This window comes from Capsicum annuum, chromosome 7, assembly GCF_002878395.1.
Source record: "Capsicum annuum cultivar UCD-10X-F1 chromosome 7, UCD10Xv1.1, whole genome shotgun sequence".
NCBI lineage: Eukaryota > Viridiplantae > Streptophyta > Magnoliopsida > Solanales > Solanaceae > Capsicum > Capsicum annuum.
The window spans coordinates 2,418,249-2,437,609 of record NC_061117.1 but is presented as its reverse complement, the minus strand read 5'-3'; the positions used below and the strand labels follow the sequence as shown (position 1 = coordinate 2,437,609).

The window sequence follows — 19,361 nt, the reverse complement described above, 5'->3', positions numbered from 1 at the left end:
CTTTTCAAGGATAATTTTTTTCCTAAAAATTTGTGTAGGATTCCTAATTAAAAAATTGTCATATTACATTTAATTCCTTTTAGTTATGTGATTCTTTCTTATTTTTCTTTTTGTATCCTAAATATTTGAATAATAATTTAATGATAATTATTTAAAAAAAAAAAGTGAAAAGACGATTTTGTTTATTATGGGGTGTTTTAATGAAGGGCAAAAAGTTCAAATCACTTTTCCAAAGGTCTTCACACTTTTAATATATTATAGATATACTTTTTTCTTCCGATTTTAATTTGATATTTTCATTAAGAAAAATAATTAATGGTGCAGATACAAATCGTTGAGAACATTTTGGATTATATATGTATATCTATATACACGTATGCACTTGGATTGTATATGTATATCTATTTATACGTATGCAAGTTGGTGCAGATACGGATCATTGGGAACATTTTGGATTGTATATGTATATCTATATACACGTATGCACTTGGATTGTATATGTATATCTATATATACGTATCCAAGCTGGTGCAGATACAGATCGTTGAGAACATTTTGGAGAGTCCGAGCAACATAGAATCTCACAAACATCAAGTAGTCATTGAGATTGCATACTATACTGAATAATACTGCATATATTAGTTAAAACTCCCAACTTCATATATGAAAATTGAAATACTAGTACTAAGTCATAGTTTGGAAATCAGTCTTATCAAACGAAAAAAGAGTCGTAAAAATCTAGCAACGCGATAAATACAGTTATCGCGTTGCATACTATGAATAACGCGAAATCATACTGCAATTTATTCGTAAAATTTAACTCGAATCTGTAAACTCCAAAAGGAACAGATTAAGTTCTTGCATAGCGGCTACGCTGCTGGATGGATTTTTTCTTCGTTCTCTCAGCTAACGAGCCACTTGATGGATGAATGTGACCTTCATATTGCTCAGATAGACGAGAGACTTCATTTCATCGTGCAGGTCGTTCATCTAGTAAACCGGGGAAAAGAAAAGGCGATCAGAAGAGAGATTATGCAGATATGTTTCGCATTGTTCGATCATCAAAGCAGGCGTTTACTGCTAAGCTGATCATCAAAACTCATAAAAATTTGATCTTTACTGCTACGTTGATCGCTATTTCACATTCAAGATCAAGATTTACCTGACGAGACCACATCCGCGCCTGAGTCAGGCCCGAGTCCACGTACATCACGGCAGGATTCTTGCTCCATCGCTGAACCGGAATTACTGAAGTTGGTTGATTGCTACTCAGAATCCATAAACTTCTTCTTCATCAAAATCTCGAACATCAAGCTTGTAGCGAAGAATCGCTCCAATGCCACCAAACTACAACCAAACTTCCTATACTCAATAGCTAACCACTCCAGTAGAGATATTTTATCTCAGGATCTTGCTCCTTACTCAAAATCTTCACCATTGTTTCTCCAGACGAGTTATTTTTCAGCACGTACCTGGTAAGATCGAGATTTTCCCACACGATAAGGGTCTCAACAGCGCCTGTTTCGAGTACTTTCAAGGTATCATCAAGCCCGACAACATACTTCCCACTATCACGACTGATCTCCTCGAAATACTTGCCTATGATATGAATCTCTTGCATAAACTTGACATTCCCCAGTTTCTCAGCAGACAACTTAATAGCTTGATTGAAACCATCTTCACCTCCATTCGAAACATCAACGACCTTTAATATCTTCCCTTTAAGTCGACGATCAAACACATTCGACTGACTAAGCTCCGTCTTAAAGTCAGCTGATCCGGCTAGTATCAGTAGCCGGATTGATATAGAATTGGGTAGCAAGCTCAGCCGCTTTCCTCACATAGTTATGTCGTTTCTCCATCCTAAGACGCTCAAAGCGTGCAGCCGAAAAACAAACAGTCTTAATTACTCAGCGTTACATCTTAATATTCATGAGTATGCAAGTACGAGTCCCAGCACAGACAAAAAACACTATGTGATTCTTCCCATCTGTCCTGTCCTAGAATTGGTGAACAGAGTTACATGATATCTATTGCTGGTGGGAGGTGGATTTAGTCGAGGTGCGCGCAAGCCGGCCCGGACACCACGGTTATCGAAAAAAAAAAAAAGAATTGCTCTCGATTCCACAGAGTCGGAATTTTCACAAAGGGAATTCAAAATATAGCAGAGGGACCATCGAAAAAAGCCTCTCAACCTCATGAGGTAGGGGTAAATTCTACGTACACCCTATTCAAACTACAACGACACTAGGTATGTTATTGCTGCTGGAATCCAAAATATAACGAAATAAACACACGAAGAAGCCAACGAATTCAATATCTACTATATACACGCTAAAACATAATTTTGACTTTGTTATAAGGTATAATAGCTGGAATCCTTTCGACCGAACTTAATAGCTTTTGCTCAATCAATATTTTTGCTAATGAAATCATCAAATATATGAAAATATTAAATTTAACAACAACAAAAACATGTCTCGTGTAGAGCGTACACAAACCTTACTCCTAACCTCGGCTCCACATATTAAATTTACAATATAGTTATTCTAAATTTTGCAATATTAATTTAGATATATTGATCATAAGCAAGTAACATATCAAAATCAATCAAATTTTGCAATATTAATGTAATAATTAACGTACCTATGAATTTAGTCGAGTTGCGTGAAAAACTATTATTATTGAATGTTGGAGGAAAGGGGTATGTATATATAGGTTTACTATTTATTAAGTCCAACCAAAAAAAGCTTTACGTAATATAATATAATATTAATAATTTGTGAATTTTCAATCCTTATATGGTAAGGTTTTATTAATATTATTAATTTAATAAATGAAGGTTTCCTAGTTGGGATTAGGGGTGGGCATGGTATAGTTTGGTACGATATTTTAAACTTCGGTATGGTAACTTTGGTTTTCGGTATCTACAAAAATAATATCATTACCATACCGAATTAGTTCGGTATGGTTCGGTATTTTTAAATTCGATTTCGATATTTTACGCTATGATAATTCGGTAACCATACTTTATTTGATTTCGACTTACATATATTCATATAAAAATCCTATAACTTTAAACTTTAAAAATGTCTCAATTATATAAGACTAACAACTATCTTTGTTAATCAATTACACAAAAAGAACATTTCAATCACGATTGAATAGTCCAAGATACAAACTCTGAACAACATTACCTAAACTTAAGCATAATACTACTAAATAATAAGCATCCCAAAAAATTTATTTCTGAATAAAAGTTACTTCTGTGTTCAATTGAATAATGGATCATATATAAATATATTTAATAATTTTAAATATAATATATATGGGTTTTATATATTATTAAAAAACTTCGGTGCGGTATACGGTATTTCGATATTTATTGCATCAATACCAAATATCGTACTAAATACCAAAATAATTTAAAACTCCTACCAAATACCATACCAAATATCATAACATCCATACCGCAGTATAAAATTTTTTGATTTCGGTATGGTATTCGGTATATACCATACCATGCCCACCCCTAGTTGGGATGAATTTATTATATTTTACTTGGTAAACAAGTTCTATTCTTGGTAAACAAGGTTAAAAGTATTTTATGTTAAAGAATTGAATTATTTTAATTTAGAGAAATTTGATGGATAAAAATTAATTTAAGAGAAGGTTTATTTATGGAAATATTTATTTGGGAACAAATTTGCAATCTTAATATTGTAAGACTGAATAATAATTCATTTTAATATTATATTCAAAATTTACTGGCTCGACTGAATCGAATATTTTTTTTTTAAAAAAAAATAACCTAAACATACACCTTAACTTTTTGTATTTACACAAATCTCTCCTCTTACAAAATAATTATACAAAAATCTTAACTAATTATGTGTCTTTGTTGGATGTATCGGGAGCTAATTGTGTATCTCGACAGACCCAAAATCGAAAAATTGTATCGGGAGTTAATTATGTATCTTTATAAAGGAAAAAGTGTGTCTTCATTGGATGTATCAGGAGCTAAGTATGTATCTCGGCAAACTCAAAATCGAGATTTTCAGTAATTATGCAAAATATCAAAATTTTTCGTAATTAAGTTCCAAACTGAGATTTATGTTCGTTTACCCAATTTTTTTTCGTATCGAATATAGCCAATAGCGGTGGAGCTAGAGGAACGGAATTCATTCGGATCTCTTTCGCCAAGAACGAAACCGTATAAATGGTCAATTCTTTTTAATTACGTATATATGTAGTAGATGATGAACTCCTTTGTAAAAAAATTTGCCTCCACCTTGGGTGATACCAGATAACTCGCGTCGACTAATGCCACTGCCCCCCCCCCCCCCCCCTTCCAACAACAATATCACCAGATAACTCTGTCGACCAGACCCCCCAGATCCATACCAACAACACCCACTCCCCTCCAGCAACAGATACCACCAAATAACTCTGTCGACCAATGCCAATAACCCCCCACCAGTTACACATCCCCACCAACAACAGATATGAGATTACTCTGTCGGTCGACCAATGCCAATAAGCCCCCACTAACAACAACTACCAGATAACTTCATTGGTCGACCAATGCCCCCCCCCCAAACCCCCAGGAATAGATACCAAATAACTCTATTGGTCGACCAACGCCAATGACCCTCCACTAGCAACAGATGCCAGATTACTCTATCGACCAATGCTAGAACAACAGCAGATGAAAGGAATCACTTAGTATTGTTTGTCTCCGCTGAGGTTCAAACCTGCAACCTCAGAGTTGTTAACCCACTTCATTGACCACTAGGCCACACCCTTGGCCACAATGATATAGTCATTTTATGTCAATTGTTTTAGTATTAAATGTCCACAACAGTACAACTACTTATTGTTCCACGACTTGAATCTCTAACCTCCTGATCACATGACGACGACTCTTAGTGTTATTAGAAACCAAAGTAAAATATACATTTCAATGTATAACAAGGCTAATGTTACAAATGAACTTTCACAAATTTAACTTCAAGTTTTCTGACTATACAATTATTATATGCACAGTACATATACATTTTTGGACACATTGTCATTTGTGTTCTACTGGACAAGTCATGCACCTTTTCTTCTTAAAACGTAGACCGATCGAGCAGGACGTGCTGCAGTTTCAGTTTTTACGTTTGAAGAAGCAGATGATCGGGGCACGAAGTCTTACATTCATGATACCGAGGATGTTTCTGCAGTTAAAAGATTGAACTCTCGTTCCAAAGTCCATGAAGACTTGTTCTGATGGTTGACGTTGTAGACGTACTCTAAGAAGTATCCACCGTAGGTGATCATAGATATGGTGGCTCTACAAAATCAAATACAGATATACGAGTGAGAATTCGGAAGAACCATCGTTTTTTTCTAAGCACAAACCCGGAAAATTAACTGAAACTTGGAATATACAACGATATAACATACCAGTAGATCTTTCAGTAAAGCATGCATACTACAAATCTAACCTCGGGAGGATCAACAGTATTTTCACTTACCATCGACATGACTCGGAAAAGGAGTAGCATTTAAAGAAAAACACTAATTCCTTTGAAAAAAATAATTCAAAAAAACCCTTTCCATTTTAAAAAGCTTCGAGTATTTTAAGAACTCGATATGCTTTGGATTACTTGGCAAGCAGCTTCATTGAATCTGCAGATCAGATAACTAATAACTCGAGCATTGTCATCTTGTCGACACCTCGAGATTAGCCTCGGTAATAATATTATCAAACAACAACAACAAACCCAGTGTCTGCGGAGGGTACTGTTATGCAGACTTATCCCTAACTTGGGACGTAGAGAGACTGTTTTCCGAAGTATATTATTATCAAAAAAATAGCTATGTCCCCACATAAATGGAAACGCAATCAACTTTTCTCACCTTAGTACTACATGTTCAGGCGTTGCTGTCTCGTCAAATTTCTCTATTTTGCGGATCAACGTAGTACTGCATGATAGAATTAACGAAAAAAGCTTGATGAGAGAAATTTCACAAAATTTATTTCATATCGCTTAGAAAAGTACGCCAATAAATGTCCAATCTGAAGAAAGACAATACTCTAAAAAGTTCCTACTGATTTAATCTATGTTGCTCGGACTCTTCAAAACTAATGCGAGGTACAATATCCGATCCCCCAAAAGTTGTTCATTGGAGGATCCGACACAGGTGCAGCAACAATTTTTGCGGAATCTGAACAACATAGAATTTCATGATTCACAAGTGTACTGTGCGGAAAGAATCACAATACCTTCTCAGTCCTGCCGGAACAGCACGATGCAGTATGCAATGCTGAGCGGGATCCAAGGCATCGCTAACCGTATGAGGTACTTTTATTGATCCTAGAAGACCAGAAGACCTTGTACAATTTAAAGTAGAAGTAAGAAGCGCGACAAAAACGCAAAGTAAATTAGGTCTAATTCTTGGATTATGCAGGAGACCTATTTACGAAATATAGTCGCGCATACTGACGTATCATCAATAAATAATGTAGGAAGAGAAGCGATGAGATCGTCAAATGGGTCACTACAATTAAACAAGCACAAAAGAGAAGACCGATAAAGCAAACCAAACATGATATGAATCATCCGGCAAGAACTTAGTAGGCGTTTTGACCATGATTGTCCATACACTAAACCAAACGGTGCATAAAAATAATCTCAACATAACGGGATAACTAGTACGCTCTATTCAACATTATTCTCACCCTACCAAATGATCCCTAAAAGATGTTCGGGTCCATGCTTAATCGCACTTGGGGAATTGAATTCTCACCTTTGATGTGGGGGTGAACCCAAAGAGAAAACATGAACAGAACCAGAAGAACTAGTTGCAAGAAGAATATCTGGACGTTCTTCCGCTGGCGCGAATGACAAAGAAAAGATATTTGAAGGGTAAGATCCTCTCCTGAAGCTATATGACTGCCAATGGACACGATCAGATCCATTAAGGTATTGAAAGAACAATCAATCAAACAGCATAATTTAAATGAAGTTACGACATAGAGAACCAATTACTAAGAATGCCATGACATGTAACATAAAATATCGCTAGTGAAACAGTACTCTCTCTAGGTAACTACCTTTTTCTATATAGGTACTCACTTTAACGACCTGTTTTCCGTTCTCATTTTTCCGAAATAGGACTTTGATATTTTTTAGATATTGTGTTTAGAAAGAATGGTGAACTACTTAGGATCCCAAGGCTATAACTGCTGGCTCTTGTCTAGGTATGGAATAAATAAACCGATGGGAAAAGGATCTCGTTGTTGACCGAGCAAGATCGCACCGAGGCTTGACTTAATGGTTCCATGAATCATGGATGATCCTAACAGATATTTTCCATCAGAGGACTACTATGAATACATCTACATCACATTCAAAATCAGTTACTTCTCAGCTCCCTATTACGAAAAGGCATAATACATAAACAGACACTCAAACTTGGTCCCAGCTGGCAAGTAGGTACTCCAACATTGAGAAAGCACGTCTAAATACCTCAACTCGATCTCAACTGGTAACTAAACACTCCAACTCGTCCCTACTGTATCTCGTAGACACCCGACGCTGATGTGGCACATAAATGTTGGAAGTGTCTAGACGATCTTTTGTAAGTAGAACAAATTATTTGTTTGTGTAAAACTCAAACTAGTTCTAGAATTTGTAAGCTGAACTCGAAGATCATCGGTCGACATACCAATGCAGAAGCTCTATGATTTGCAGGAAAGGACACTATCTCGAAACACACACCTATTACTTATTGGTATCACATTACGATACAAATGTTCTAGAGTGTTCACCTTGGTTGCGTCTGCAACAAGATGAACTCTGACCATGGTCCCTTGTTCCGATGCTGTTGCAATGTGAGTTCCACCCGAAGAAAGACTCAAGACAGCCAATGGTGAGCGATGAGCATCTATCTGCATTTTGTAACAGTGACGGAGATAAGATAAACTCCATCTTGTAAAGAAAAAGAAAGAGAAAATGCTGGTAAAGGAGTTGGTTTAAAGCCAGGAAAATGCTAAACTCAACAAAATCGTAATGTATAACATCTCAAACCCGTTGAACTTTTTATATATGATCGCGTAAGATCAATACATAACAGTAAGAAGCACGACCTCACAGTGCAAACAGAGGTCGGAAACATTATAGACTAACAAAGATCCTTTGGTTGTACTTGCTGGAAGAGCCAAAAATGAACCATCCAAGCTGGGTGAAAATGCACAAAGTCCTAAAATTGAAAAAAGAACTCATTGATAAGAAAATGCGCTAGTCCAACAGGAAACTTTATAGCATCCACTTCATTAAACTAAAACATGAAGGTATAACGCAGTGACTCCTTTTAGTCTTTCCTTTCCTATACATCTTTTCAGTCGGGAAGGGGAATGTCATCTCCAATGATGATCCGAATCGGGATTGACAGTGAAGCCGTTAAAACTTGAACAAAAGAGTTTCAAACAGACCTTTTGGATTCGGCACCGTATCAATTGTGTCCAGTATCTTAAGACTGTTTATATCGTAAATAAATGTCTTCTCCTGCAGTATGACAATCAATCTGCAAATTCGAGGACGTTGTTAGAAAAGATTACACAAGGAAAAAATTACAAAATATGAGCGACAAAAGAATTGCATGGCACTAACAATCAAGTTACAAAGACCAAATATATCCATTCTGTTCTGATTTCGAATCAAAGTCCATGTTCGATGAGGCAAATGCAGTTTACCTTTTCTTATTCATGCGAACAGCAAGGATAGAAGTTAAGAAGTTTAGTTCCTCAAGAGCTACTCCGGTCACGGTATTGAACAAACAGAGTCTTCGAGGGGACAAAGACGGCTGTTGAAACAACACGAGTATTAAGAAACTGATCAAAAATTAAGTAGATCAATGAATAGTTAAAAGGACTACAATTAGTGCTTAGTAAATTACGGAACCTGTTCACCAGCTCCAACAATTGCGAGAAGGCTCGAGCTAAACAACATTTCTACTATAATAAATGCTCCAGCAGCTACCAAAACAAAATCAATTTCATAAGGATACTGAAGCTAAAGTGTATCTCTAACTTTGTATGCAAATGCAACAAAAAAATCATGATGTTAAGAATCGTCCGTTCATCGTTATATCCCGTAAGTTCCATTTTGACACTAAATATTAGAACTTTTATCTGGATGTTGATTATCAACAACATTGAAGCAACCAAACAATAATAACTACATCTTCGTCACAAACAAATTGGGGTCCGCCGGTCGGCTATATAATAAAAATAAAGATACTATTTTTATCTGAACTCCCTACTAGTTGATCCTTACAAGAAACAAACTTCAAATAAAAAGTTGTGCAACTTCCTAATTTTTCCAAAATATTTGAACTAGTTATAAATTGTGGAACGGACCTGTTCACCAGCCCAACAATTGCGAGAAGGCTTGAGCTAAACAACTTTTCTACAATCATAAATGCTCCAGCAGCTACCAAAATATCAATTTGTTGCAGATATTGAAGCTAACTTGTATCACTAAACTTGCACCTAAGGGTGTGATCTAGTGTTCAATGTAGTGGATTAAGAACCATAAGGTCTCAAGTTGAAATCCTAACAGAGGCAAAACCATTAGGTAATTTCTCTCCATCTCTCCGAGAAGTGGTCGATCGAGTGACCTTAGATACTACTATTCGAGGTACGTGCAATATGCCACGGACGCCACGATTATCGAAAGCACTTGTACCACTAGCTTTGTAATACAGATGCACAATACCAAAATGATCATGACTTCGAAGATAGTTATATCACATAGGTAATCTAAGTTGCTCGGACTCTCCAAATATGTTGCCGCACCCATGTCAGATCCTCCAAAAATGCACTATTTTTGAAGGATCCAACACGCACCCGATGACATTTTTAAAGAGTCCGAGCAACAAACCATAGGTTCCATTTTGAGGGGTCGTTTGGTACATGGACTAAATTATCCTGGGAGACTATAATCTCAAGACAGATCCCATAATCCCAAATTGAATGGGATGAGGTGGGATTTTCCAGGATTAAGTTTGGGATTAGATTTATACTCTGTGTGTTTGGTTGACAGTATAACTTTATCGCGGGATAAACTTATAACGTCAACCAAACACAATATAAATCTAATCCCAAATTTAATTCTAGGATATCCCACCTTAGCCCGCAGACCAAACAACCCCTAAATTATCCAACTTTCAGCTGGATATTGATTATCAACTACAAAGAAGCAACAAAAACTATGCATCAGTCTCAAACAAGTTTGATCCAGTTGAACATTTCAAATAAAGATACCATTATCTGAATTTCTTTCCACCTAATCTTTACAAGAAAGCAACTAAAAGAAACAACATACCCAGTGTATTCCCACAAAGTGGGGTCAGGGGTAAAGTGAACGTAGTCCCTACCACTACCTCAGATGAAGTAGAGAGGTTGTTTCCGATAGACCCCCAGCTCAGGACAGATAACAGTATAACCAACAAAAAACATTAAAGCAAACAACAAAAAGGGATATTACACCGTGAGATAATAAAGAAAACAAGACATCCACAAGGTAGTACTATAAACTAGCTATTCGAAATTATAGACATCACCAAAACACTACGAACAAGAGACTACAAGAAATTAATCCCTTTCAAAAAATAAACAAAAATCAACAACAACAACATACCCAGTGTACTCCCACAAAGTGGAATCGGGGGTAAAGTGTACGCAGTCCATACCACTACGTCAGATGAAGTAGAAGGGTGGTTTCCGATAGACCAGCGGCTCAGGACAAATAACAGTATAGCCAACAAAAACATTAAAGCAAACAAAAAAAAGGAATATCACACTGTTAGATAATAAAGGAAACAAGATACCCACAAGGTAATACTAACAAACTAGCTATTCAAAATCATAGACCACCAAAACACTCCAACAAGGTAATACTATAAACTAGCTATTCGAAATCATAAACATCACTAAAACACCATGACAAGGTAATACTATAAACTAGCTATTCGAAATCATAGACATCACCAAAACACTACGACAAGGTAATACTATAAACAAGCTATTCGGAATCATAGACATCACCAAAACACTACGACAAGGTAATACTATAAACTAGTTATTCGAGATCATAGACATCACTAAAACACTACGAACAAGAGACTACAAGAAACTAATCCCTTTCAAGAAATAAACAAAGATTCAACAACATATGCCAAAAGCAATAAATCTACAAGAAATAAACAAGAATCAACTTACAAAAAAGCAACTAAACTTCCTAATTGTCCAAAATACTCAATCAAAATCAAAACTTGATTAGATATAAAGAATTTTAGCTCATAAGTGAATACTAAGCTAAAAGGTCACACCGTTGGATAATAAAGGAAACGAGACACCCACAAGGTAATACTATAAACTAGCTATTCGAAATCATAAGCATCACCAAAACACTATGAACAAGAGACTACAAGAAACTAATCCCTTTAAAGAAATAAACAAGAATCAACAACATATACCAAAAGCAACAAATCTACAAGAATCAACTAACAAGAAAGCAACTAAAATAAAACAACATACCCAGTGTATTTCCACAAAGTGAGGTCAGAGGTAAAGTATACGCAGTTCATACCACTACCTCAACTCAGGACAGATACATTAAAGCAAACAACAAAAAGGGATATCACACCGCTAGATAATAAAGGAACACGACACACACAAGGGCATACTATAAACTAGCTATTCGAAATCGTACACATCACCAAAATACTATGAACAAGAGACTACAAGAAACTAATCCCTTTCAAGAAATAAACAAGAATCAACAATGTATGCCAAAAGCAATAAATCTATAAGAAAGAAACATGAATCAACTTACAAGAAAACAACTTTATTCCCACAAAGTGGGGTCGGGGGTAAAGTGCACGCAGTTCATACCACTACCTCAACCTCAGATGAAGTAGAGAGGTTGTTTCCGATAGATTCCAACATAAGCAAACAACAAAAAGGGAAATCACACCGCTAGATAATAAAAGAAACAAGACACCCACAATGTAATACTATAAACTAGCTATTCAAAATCATAGACATCACCAAAACACTACGAACAAGAGACTACAAGAAACTAATCCCTTTCAAGAAATAAACAAGAATCAACAACGTATGCCAAAAGCAATAAATCTACAAGAATCAACTTACAAGAAAGCAACTAAACTTCCAAATTTCTCCAAAATATACAAATCAAAATCAAAAGTTGATTAATTATAAAGAACCCCCTTTTAGCTCATAAGTGAATACTGAGCTAAAAATCAAATCTTTACTTACCTCTCTCATAAAGGAGTCTTCCAGTATTACAATCAAAGATTTTGAAACCTCCCCTTGTTCCAATTGCAAAGCAACTAAATAAACCAAATAAAATAAAATAAAAATTACAACAATTAGCTAAATCAAGTTTAAAAAAAAAAAAAAACAATCTTGAAAAAAATAAAAATTTCAATAAATAGCAAAATCAAGATTACCTGTTGTCTTGATTGAAGGAAGCAAAAAGAATTGGTTGATTTGCCATTTGATTGTAAAAAACAAATTTTGAAAAATAATAAAATAAAATCAATTTAGCAGTGTTTTATGGTTTTTGCAGTTTTTGCTATTTTTTTATTTTATTTTTAGAGTTTGGTGTAGTCGTGTGTAGTTTTTTTAAGTTTTTTTTTTTTTTAGTTTCGATGATGTTTTTTGTTTAGTTAATTGTAGTACAATTTTGTGATAGTTTTGTTTATGTTATTATTCGGTGTTATGTTATTATTTATTGTTTTTTATTCTTATATTTGTTTTTTTTATAGTTTTGTTTATGTTATTATTCGGTGTTATGTTATTATTTATTATTTTTTATTCTTATATTTGTTTTTTTCTTGGATGATTTTTATCTTGAGTATCGGGTGTATTGGAAATACTCTTTCTTCTATTGATACTAGAATAGCATGGCTCGTGTCAGCACGGGCCCAACATTAAAATATTTTGATTATTTATGATAAATTAAATTGATGTCAATATGAATTATAAAGGTCAAAGTCATCGATAGACACTTAAACTTATTGTCAAAATTTACTTAGACTCCTAAACTATGGCATGTTCCTATCAGACCCTTAACTCCTCGAATTTTGTTCCAATTAGGCGTTTTTGCCTGCATGGCAGTGTGTGTGTAATGTAATTGCTTTAGGCGTGTGAGATTTTTTTTTTCACTAAATTAAGAATTGAAATATGCCAAGTGCCACTGAGGGGACCCAAAAAAATTAATTACAAAATTTATATTTAAATTATTTTAATAATATAATTTTTAATTATTATAATTTCTTAATTTTTTAAGAAAAAACACCCCACCCCCCGTGTCATCTTCTTCACAATACCCCACCCCTGCATCTTTAACCCCACCCCGCATCTTCATCGTTTCAACCCCACCCCACCCCACCCCGCGTCTTCATCATTTCATAGTACCCCACCCCTCCCCATTACTGCTATTTTGTTGATATGAATATGGTGGAAACTAATTTTCAAGCTAAGAAGAAGAAAATTAAGGTTTTTTCTTGTAATGTGAATATGTTTTTGTTGTGATGTGTGTTAGTGTAAAGTTTGAGAAATTATAAAATTATTTTATGGAGAAAAAGAGGAATTTGGGGGGGGGGGGAGAGGAAAGCAGATGAACGCAGGGGGGGTGGGGGTAGGTGGGGGAGTTTTATTTTCATTTTTTAAAAAAATTTATAATTTCTTCTTAATAATAAGTTTTTTATTTTTATTTTTTAAATATAATTATTTTTTAATAATTTGGATTCTCAATGACATTTTTTATTTTCATTTTTTTAAAATTTTATAATTTCTTTTTTATAATCAGGTTTTTATTTTTATTTTGAGATAATTTTATAATTATCTTTTAATAATTTGGATCCTCAATGCAATTTTTTATTTTTATTTTTAAAAATTTTAAAATTTATTTTTAATAATCAGTTTTTTTTATTTTTAAATAATTTTATAATTATTTTTCATAATTTGGATCCTCAATGCCATTTTTTATTTTTTTAAGAATTTTTTTTAAATAAGTTTATAATTATTTTTTAATAATTTATTTTTTTATATTTTACAAATTCTTTTTAATAATCTATTTTATATTTTTATTTTTAAATAATTTTATAATTATTTTTTAATATATTGAACCCACAATGTCATATGTCAGCTTTCGATACGTCGTTTTTGCCACATCAGCGCTAGTGCAACATACACTTTACCTTTTAGCTGATAGGAAAAAAATGCCCAATTGGAACAAAATTCGGGGGGTTAGGGGTCTGATAGGAACAAGCCATAGTTTAGGGGTCTAAGTGAATTTTGGCAACAAGTTTGAGTGTCTTTCGATGACTTTGGCCAATTAAAAAACATGAATAGCAAAACATATTAACTACTTGATAGTAATTTTTTAAGAAGCCAAATTATTTCATAAGATAATTATGTATGACTTACTCATATAAATAACAAAATTCGATGCATTTTGAAGTTTTGATCTTTAATCATATGACTCAAATTTGATACATTAAGAATAAAATATGAGATTAAAATTGATACATAAGACTTGACACATGTTGTGTAAAATAGAGAATAATTGTTAAAAAAAATAAAGGTTTATCTAGTCATTGCATATTACATCACATGTGGGTTGTAATTAATAGTCCAAAATTGCAACGTATTCCCCTACTAAGCCAACATAAACATCATTTTCTTTTATTTCTCCTTCTTTTTAATTTGTCAACTAGTTCTTTGAAGATAAATTAAATTAATATTTTAAATTTAAATTTTAACTGTTTGAAAACTATATAAAAAAAAAACTATTAATTACCATATGTCATATTAATTTAAGTTATTTGATTTTGAGAACACGATAAAACATACTTCAGTAAATGTTTTATCGAACTTTGCTTTTGTATATGTTTCTTCCATTGAAATGTAGGAGTCATTTGTTAGAGTGTATAAAAATAGTTTTGAATAAAATGTATTAGTAATGTTTGCATTAATAATGCTTGTATTAGTAATGTTGATATTATTTATGCTAACATTATTTCTTATACACTATTTGATGTGTTGTATTAGAACTTGTCTTTTCAATTTTGATATATTAAAATAAAAGTTTTTTTAAAAAAGAATTGCATATACATTCTAAGATTCATCCAGGATCTAGCACGAATTCAATATATGCTATTTTTGCCTCAATTTAGGTGACACAAATAGAATTTAGAAAATCAATCATACTTTTAATATATATTTAGATAATTTAAGTTGTTAATTATTGTAATTTATAATATTTTTTATTTAATTTTTAAATAATATACATTACTTTTCTTGTCCAAACTTTTGTGGCATTGATAGTCAATTACATTTTAAAAATAATTTAAGCTTTTAGTTATTGTGATTTATAATACTTTTCTTCTATTCCAATTTAAGTGACACTAATATAATTTCGAGAGTCAATCAAATATTTATATTTTTTAAAATTTTTAAGTTGTTAATTATTATGATTTATCGTATTTTTTTTACATATTTTTTTTAAAACATATAGTTAGCTATTGTAATTTATAATACTTTTTATGAATAATATATGTTACTCTCCTTGTCCAGAGTTTGGTGTCGTTGATAGCCAATTATATTTTTTAAATAATTTAAATTTTTAGTTATTGTACTTTATAACATTTCTTCTATTTAAATTCAAGGGGCACAATGCTTATATGGCCATAATAATTAATTAGGGGTGATATAATTAAATCACGATTGAGCAGCAAAACATAAATGTATAAAATGACTTACAACGACATTAGAAGCGACATAGCAAAATTACTATAAAAATACCCGTGGAAAAAAATTAAGTGGATCTCATATAAGACGTCAAGTTAATTTAAAACATCGAGAGTTAGTTTGTCATTTTTGTATCTATTTTACCTTTTTATTAAATATTATTAATTTTTGAGTATTTATATGACTTATAATAATTAATTAGGGTTAAACAAATATGTCATAAATGTTTATTTTACCTTTTTAATTAAATATACTCCCTCAGTTTAAAAAAGAATGACATACTTTGACTTGACACAAAGTTTAAAAGAATAAAAAAACTTTTGAATCGTGTAACCTTAAATTGAAGTTGAGTGAAACGTACCAAAATGCCCGTTAATCCAGTGGTCTTAAACATGTTATATGAAAAATTGAAATTAAAGTATTTTCAAAAAAGTAAATGAGTCATTTTTTTAAACAAACTAAAAAGGAAAGTGAATCATTCTTTTTAAAAAGGAGGAAACACTATTTTTTTAATATATAAATGACTTATGAAAATTAATTAGGGGTGATATAATAAAATTACGGATTGGATATTATTAAATGTTTAATAAATAAATAATTTATAATAATTAATTAGAGGTTATACAGTAAAATTACGATCGAAACAGACATGTCATAAATGTCTATTTTATTTTTAATTAAATATTATTAATTTTTAAATATATAAATAAATTATAATAATAATTAATCAGGGGTGATACAGGAATGTTGCTGAATTTTTAAAAATCAAAGAAACACTAATTATTTGATTTATTTCGTTAAAATCATAATTCAGTAGGTTTCAGATAAATAGAGAAAATATCAAATTAATTAAATAAGTTATATGAGTAAAATACATTTTATATATTAAGTTTTTTTAAAATAAAATATTAAAACTTTTGGTTTGAGTTTGAGGTAATTAATATAACTACAATCCAACAAGTAATTAATGTTCAAAGTTTTAATTAGAAAATTCATTAACTCGTAGGGATAGTATGCTTAATCCAATACGGATAAAATGATTTATATATATAAAAATAACTAATTATTATTATTATTATTTATTAACAAATTATGTTTAACCTTATATAAATAAAATCTTGTTAGGTATTTTTCTTTAATTTCTTTTTATTGGTATATATTGACTTGACACAAATTTGAAAAAAATATTTATTAAAAATTTATTTTATTAAATTAGCTTTATTAATTATACATTAAAAATTTAAATTAGGCAAACTTGTATTTCATGTAACAAATAAGGAAGAAAACACATTATATGTTTGATATGAAATGTAAATAAAGAATAAAATGTATTAAATTATATTTATCATATTAATTATTAAAAATAAAAAAATAGATGACAAACAGAGGGCCCACATGTGGAAATGAATCAAGGCTAGTGATGGCATTTATGTAAATTTTTTTAAATGGCATTATCCGTAAATAAGCTTTGTTTTAAAACTTTTGATAGGTCCATCAAAAGAAGCTCAAACAATTTTCAATATGAGCTAACAATTTTCTTTAAATATCTTAATGCCCTTAGCTTTGAATTTAATATCAAATATATGCCATGTTGAAACCACTCTTTCTAATATATAGAAATTCGTATTAGAGTTCGATTAATTCAGATTCGTGCCATGTAGGGTTCATTCGGGAGAAACCTTCCTACCAAGGATTTTTTTTATATTCAGAGCTCGAATTCGAGATCTCTGATTGGTTGTCTTTTTTCTTCTTCTTTTTTTATTTTTTATTTTGAGTTAATTATAACTTCTCACTCTCCTAGTGAAGCATGTATTGCACATGCTGTCATAACTTGTTAAAAATTCTCTTAAATTAATTGTTAGTTAATTGACTTGGCATATCACGTCGCTCGACATGGGCTAGTAACCATGCTAAAGGGAATTAAGTACCCAAGGGATGAAGCATAGTTTTTTTCATCCAGTATCCGATACTCACATTGAAGCTCGACTAATTTGAATCTGCGCTATGTAGGGCCTATTCGGGAGAAGCGCTCCCTACCAAGAATTTTTTTATATCCACGATTCAAATCCAAGACCTCTGATTGGTTGTCATTTTTCTTTTTTCTTTTTTTTTTGATAAATTATGACTTCTCACTCTCCTAGTGGAGCGTGTATTGCACATGCCATGACATGTCAGCGTCTGTCGATGTATTTTGCCTTTGCAATATTTTGAGCTTTGTACATAACTCTTATTTTGTTAAGGGATAATATCCACGAAAATACCTGAACTTTGACCGGATTTTCAGTTGAGCATACTGAACTTTGCGAGGGTTCTATTACCCCTAGACTTTTTTTTCCATATTTTAATGTCGTATATCTGCCCACTTGGACACGTATAAATATGAGATGGCGCGTGTATTACATGCGCTAGTGTCGAATCTGGGTATAGAGTTTCGGGGGAATTAAATCCACTTTAAAAAGTCTAGGGTGGTAATAGGACCCCTGCAAAGTTCAGTATGCTCAACTGAAAATTCGATCAGAGTTGAGTATTATCCCTTTTGTTAATGAAAGTTTAGTTATCAAATAAATGAATAAATAAAACTCACAGGATACTTGGGTATATATTCCTTCCTCCACCCTAATTTTATAAAAAAAAAACACTTTGTAAAGTAAATATCCCATGTACTTTTCCACCAACAAAGCCAAAACAAAAAGAAAGAAAGATAGGGGTAATATCTATGTATAAAAAAAATAAATGATTTAAATAAAATATTTTAGTTACAACTCGGGCATTCGTTTAGTGGTAAGAGCAGATCACGTAATATATAGGTTAAACGCAAGTCATGAGTTCAAACCTTGCAGCAAACATCATTAGCTAGAGCATAAAATAAAGTAGTACGATATCGATGAAAATAGTGTTATCTCGATACACGTACACCTTCTTGCGATCAAGCTACCTGCACTTGTCTAGTCCAGTTTCTTTCCTAAGAGACGATAATATAAATAGAAAACATGCCTAGTTTGATTTCTTTCCCCAAGAGACGATAATGTAAATAGAAAACATCTCCTGGAAAAGCCTCGTGATTTAATAGCCGAAAACCTGATATTATATTAAATGGAGAAAGATAGAAGAGCAGATCCATTATTCATCGAGTTTCGAACCATAAACCATCAAAAATATAGAAAAAAGAGAAAATTCTCTATTACCGCCTTGAACTATACGAGAAAAGGCTGAGACACACCCGACCTTTAGGAGGGTCCTATCACCCCTGGACTAATTAAAACCGTATTTGTGACAACCTTAGTGCTTACGTGGCACAACACACTGAAGGGTCCACGTAGGCACTAAGATTGTCAAAAATACAATTTTAATTAGTACAAGGGGGATAATAGGACCGTCCTAAAATTCGAGTGTGTCTCAATCTTTTCGCGTATAATTCAAGGTGATAATAGAGCATTTAAAAGACCATCTCAATTACAAGTAAAATAGCATTACAAAAGCAAGCAACATAAAGAAAATTACAAGTTATATAGTGCAAAAAGATTAA

General features: G+C 32.5%; 2 protein-coding genes across 3 annotated transcripts; both read right to left on the bottom strand.

The window, feature by feature from the left end:
* Positions 1–906: 906 nt before the first annotated feature.
* LOC107854211 (eukaryotic peptide chain release factor subunit 1-2-like) lies at positions 907–4,785 on the bottom strand. The gene is made up of 4 exons (XM_047393435.1): positions 4,755–4,785; positions 1,473–1,782; positions 1,163–1,289; positions 907–990 (listed from the first exon to the last, which is right to left on the bottom strand). Exons 1-4 carry the CDS (start codon positions 4,783–4,785, stop codon positions 907–909), a joined length of 552 nt encoding a protein of 183 aa, XP_047249391.1.
* Positions 4,786–4,913: 128 nt separating this feature from the next.
* Positions 4,914–12,748, bottom strand: LOC107854256 (autophagy-related protein 18b). Of its 2 annotated transcripts, XM_016699263.2 has the most exons (11): positions 12,529–12,748; positions 12,335–12,408; positions 8,952–9,025; positions 8,744–8,853; positions 8,483–8,574; positions 8,138–8,250; positions 7,820–7,939; positions 6,796–6,941; positions 6,272–6,379; positions 5,905–5,970; positions 4,914–5,335 (listed from the first exon to the last, which is right to left on the bottom strand). In XM_016699263.2, the coding sequence occupies exons 1-11, from the start codon at positions 12,573–12,575 to the stop codon at positions 5,200–5,202; spliced, it is 1,086 nt and encodes a 361-aa protein (XP_016554749.2). In that variant the 5' UTR covers positions 12,576–12,748; the 3' UTR covers positions 4,914–5,199. The 2 variants fall into 2 exon arrangements, with proteins under 2 accessions (XP_016554749.2, XP_047271044.1); XM_047415088.1 differs by lacking the exons at positions 12,335–12,408; positions 12,529–12,748 and adding an exon at positions 10,692–12,276.
* Positions 12,749–19,361: the final 6,613 nt, after the last annotated feature.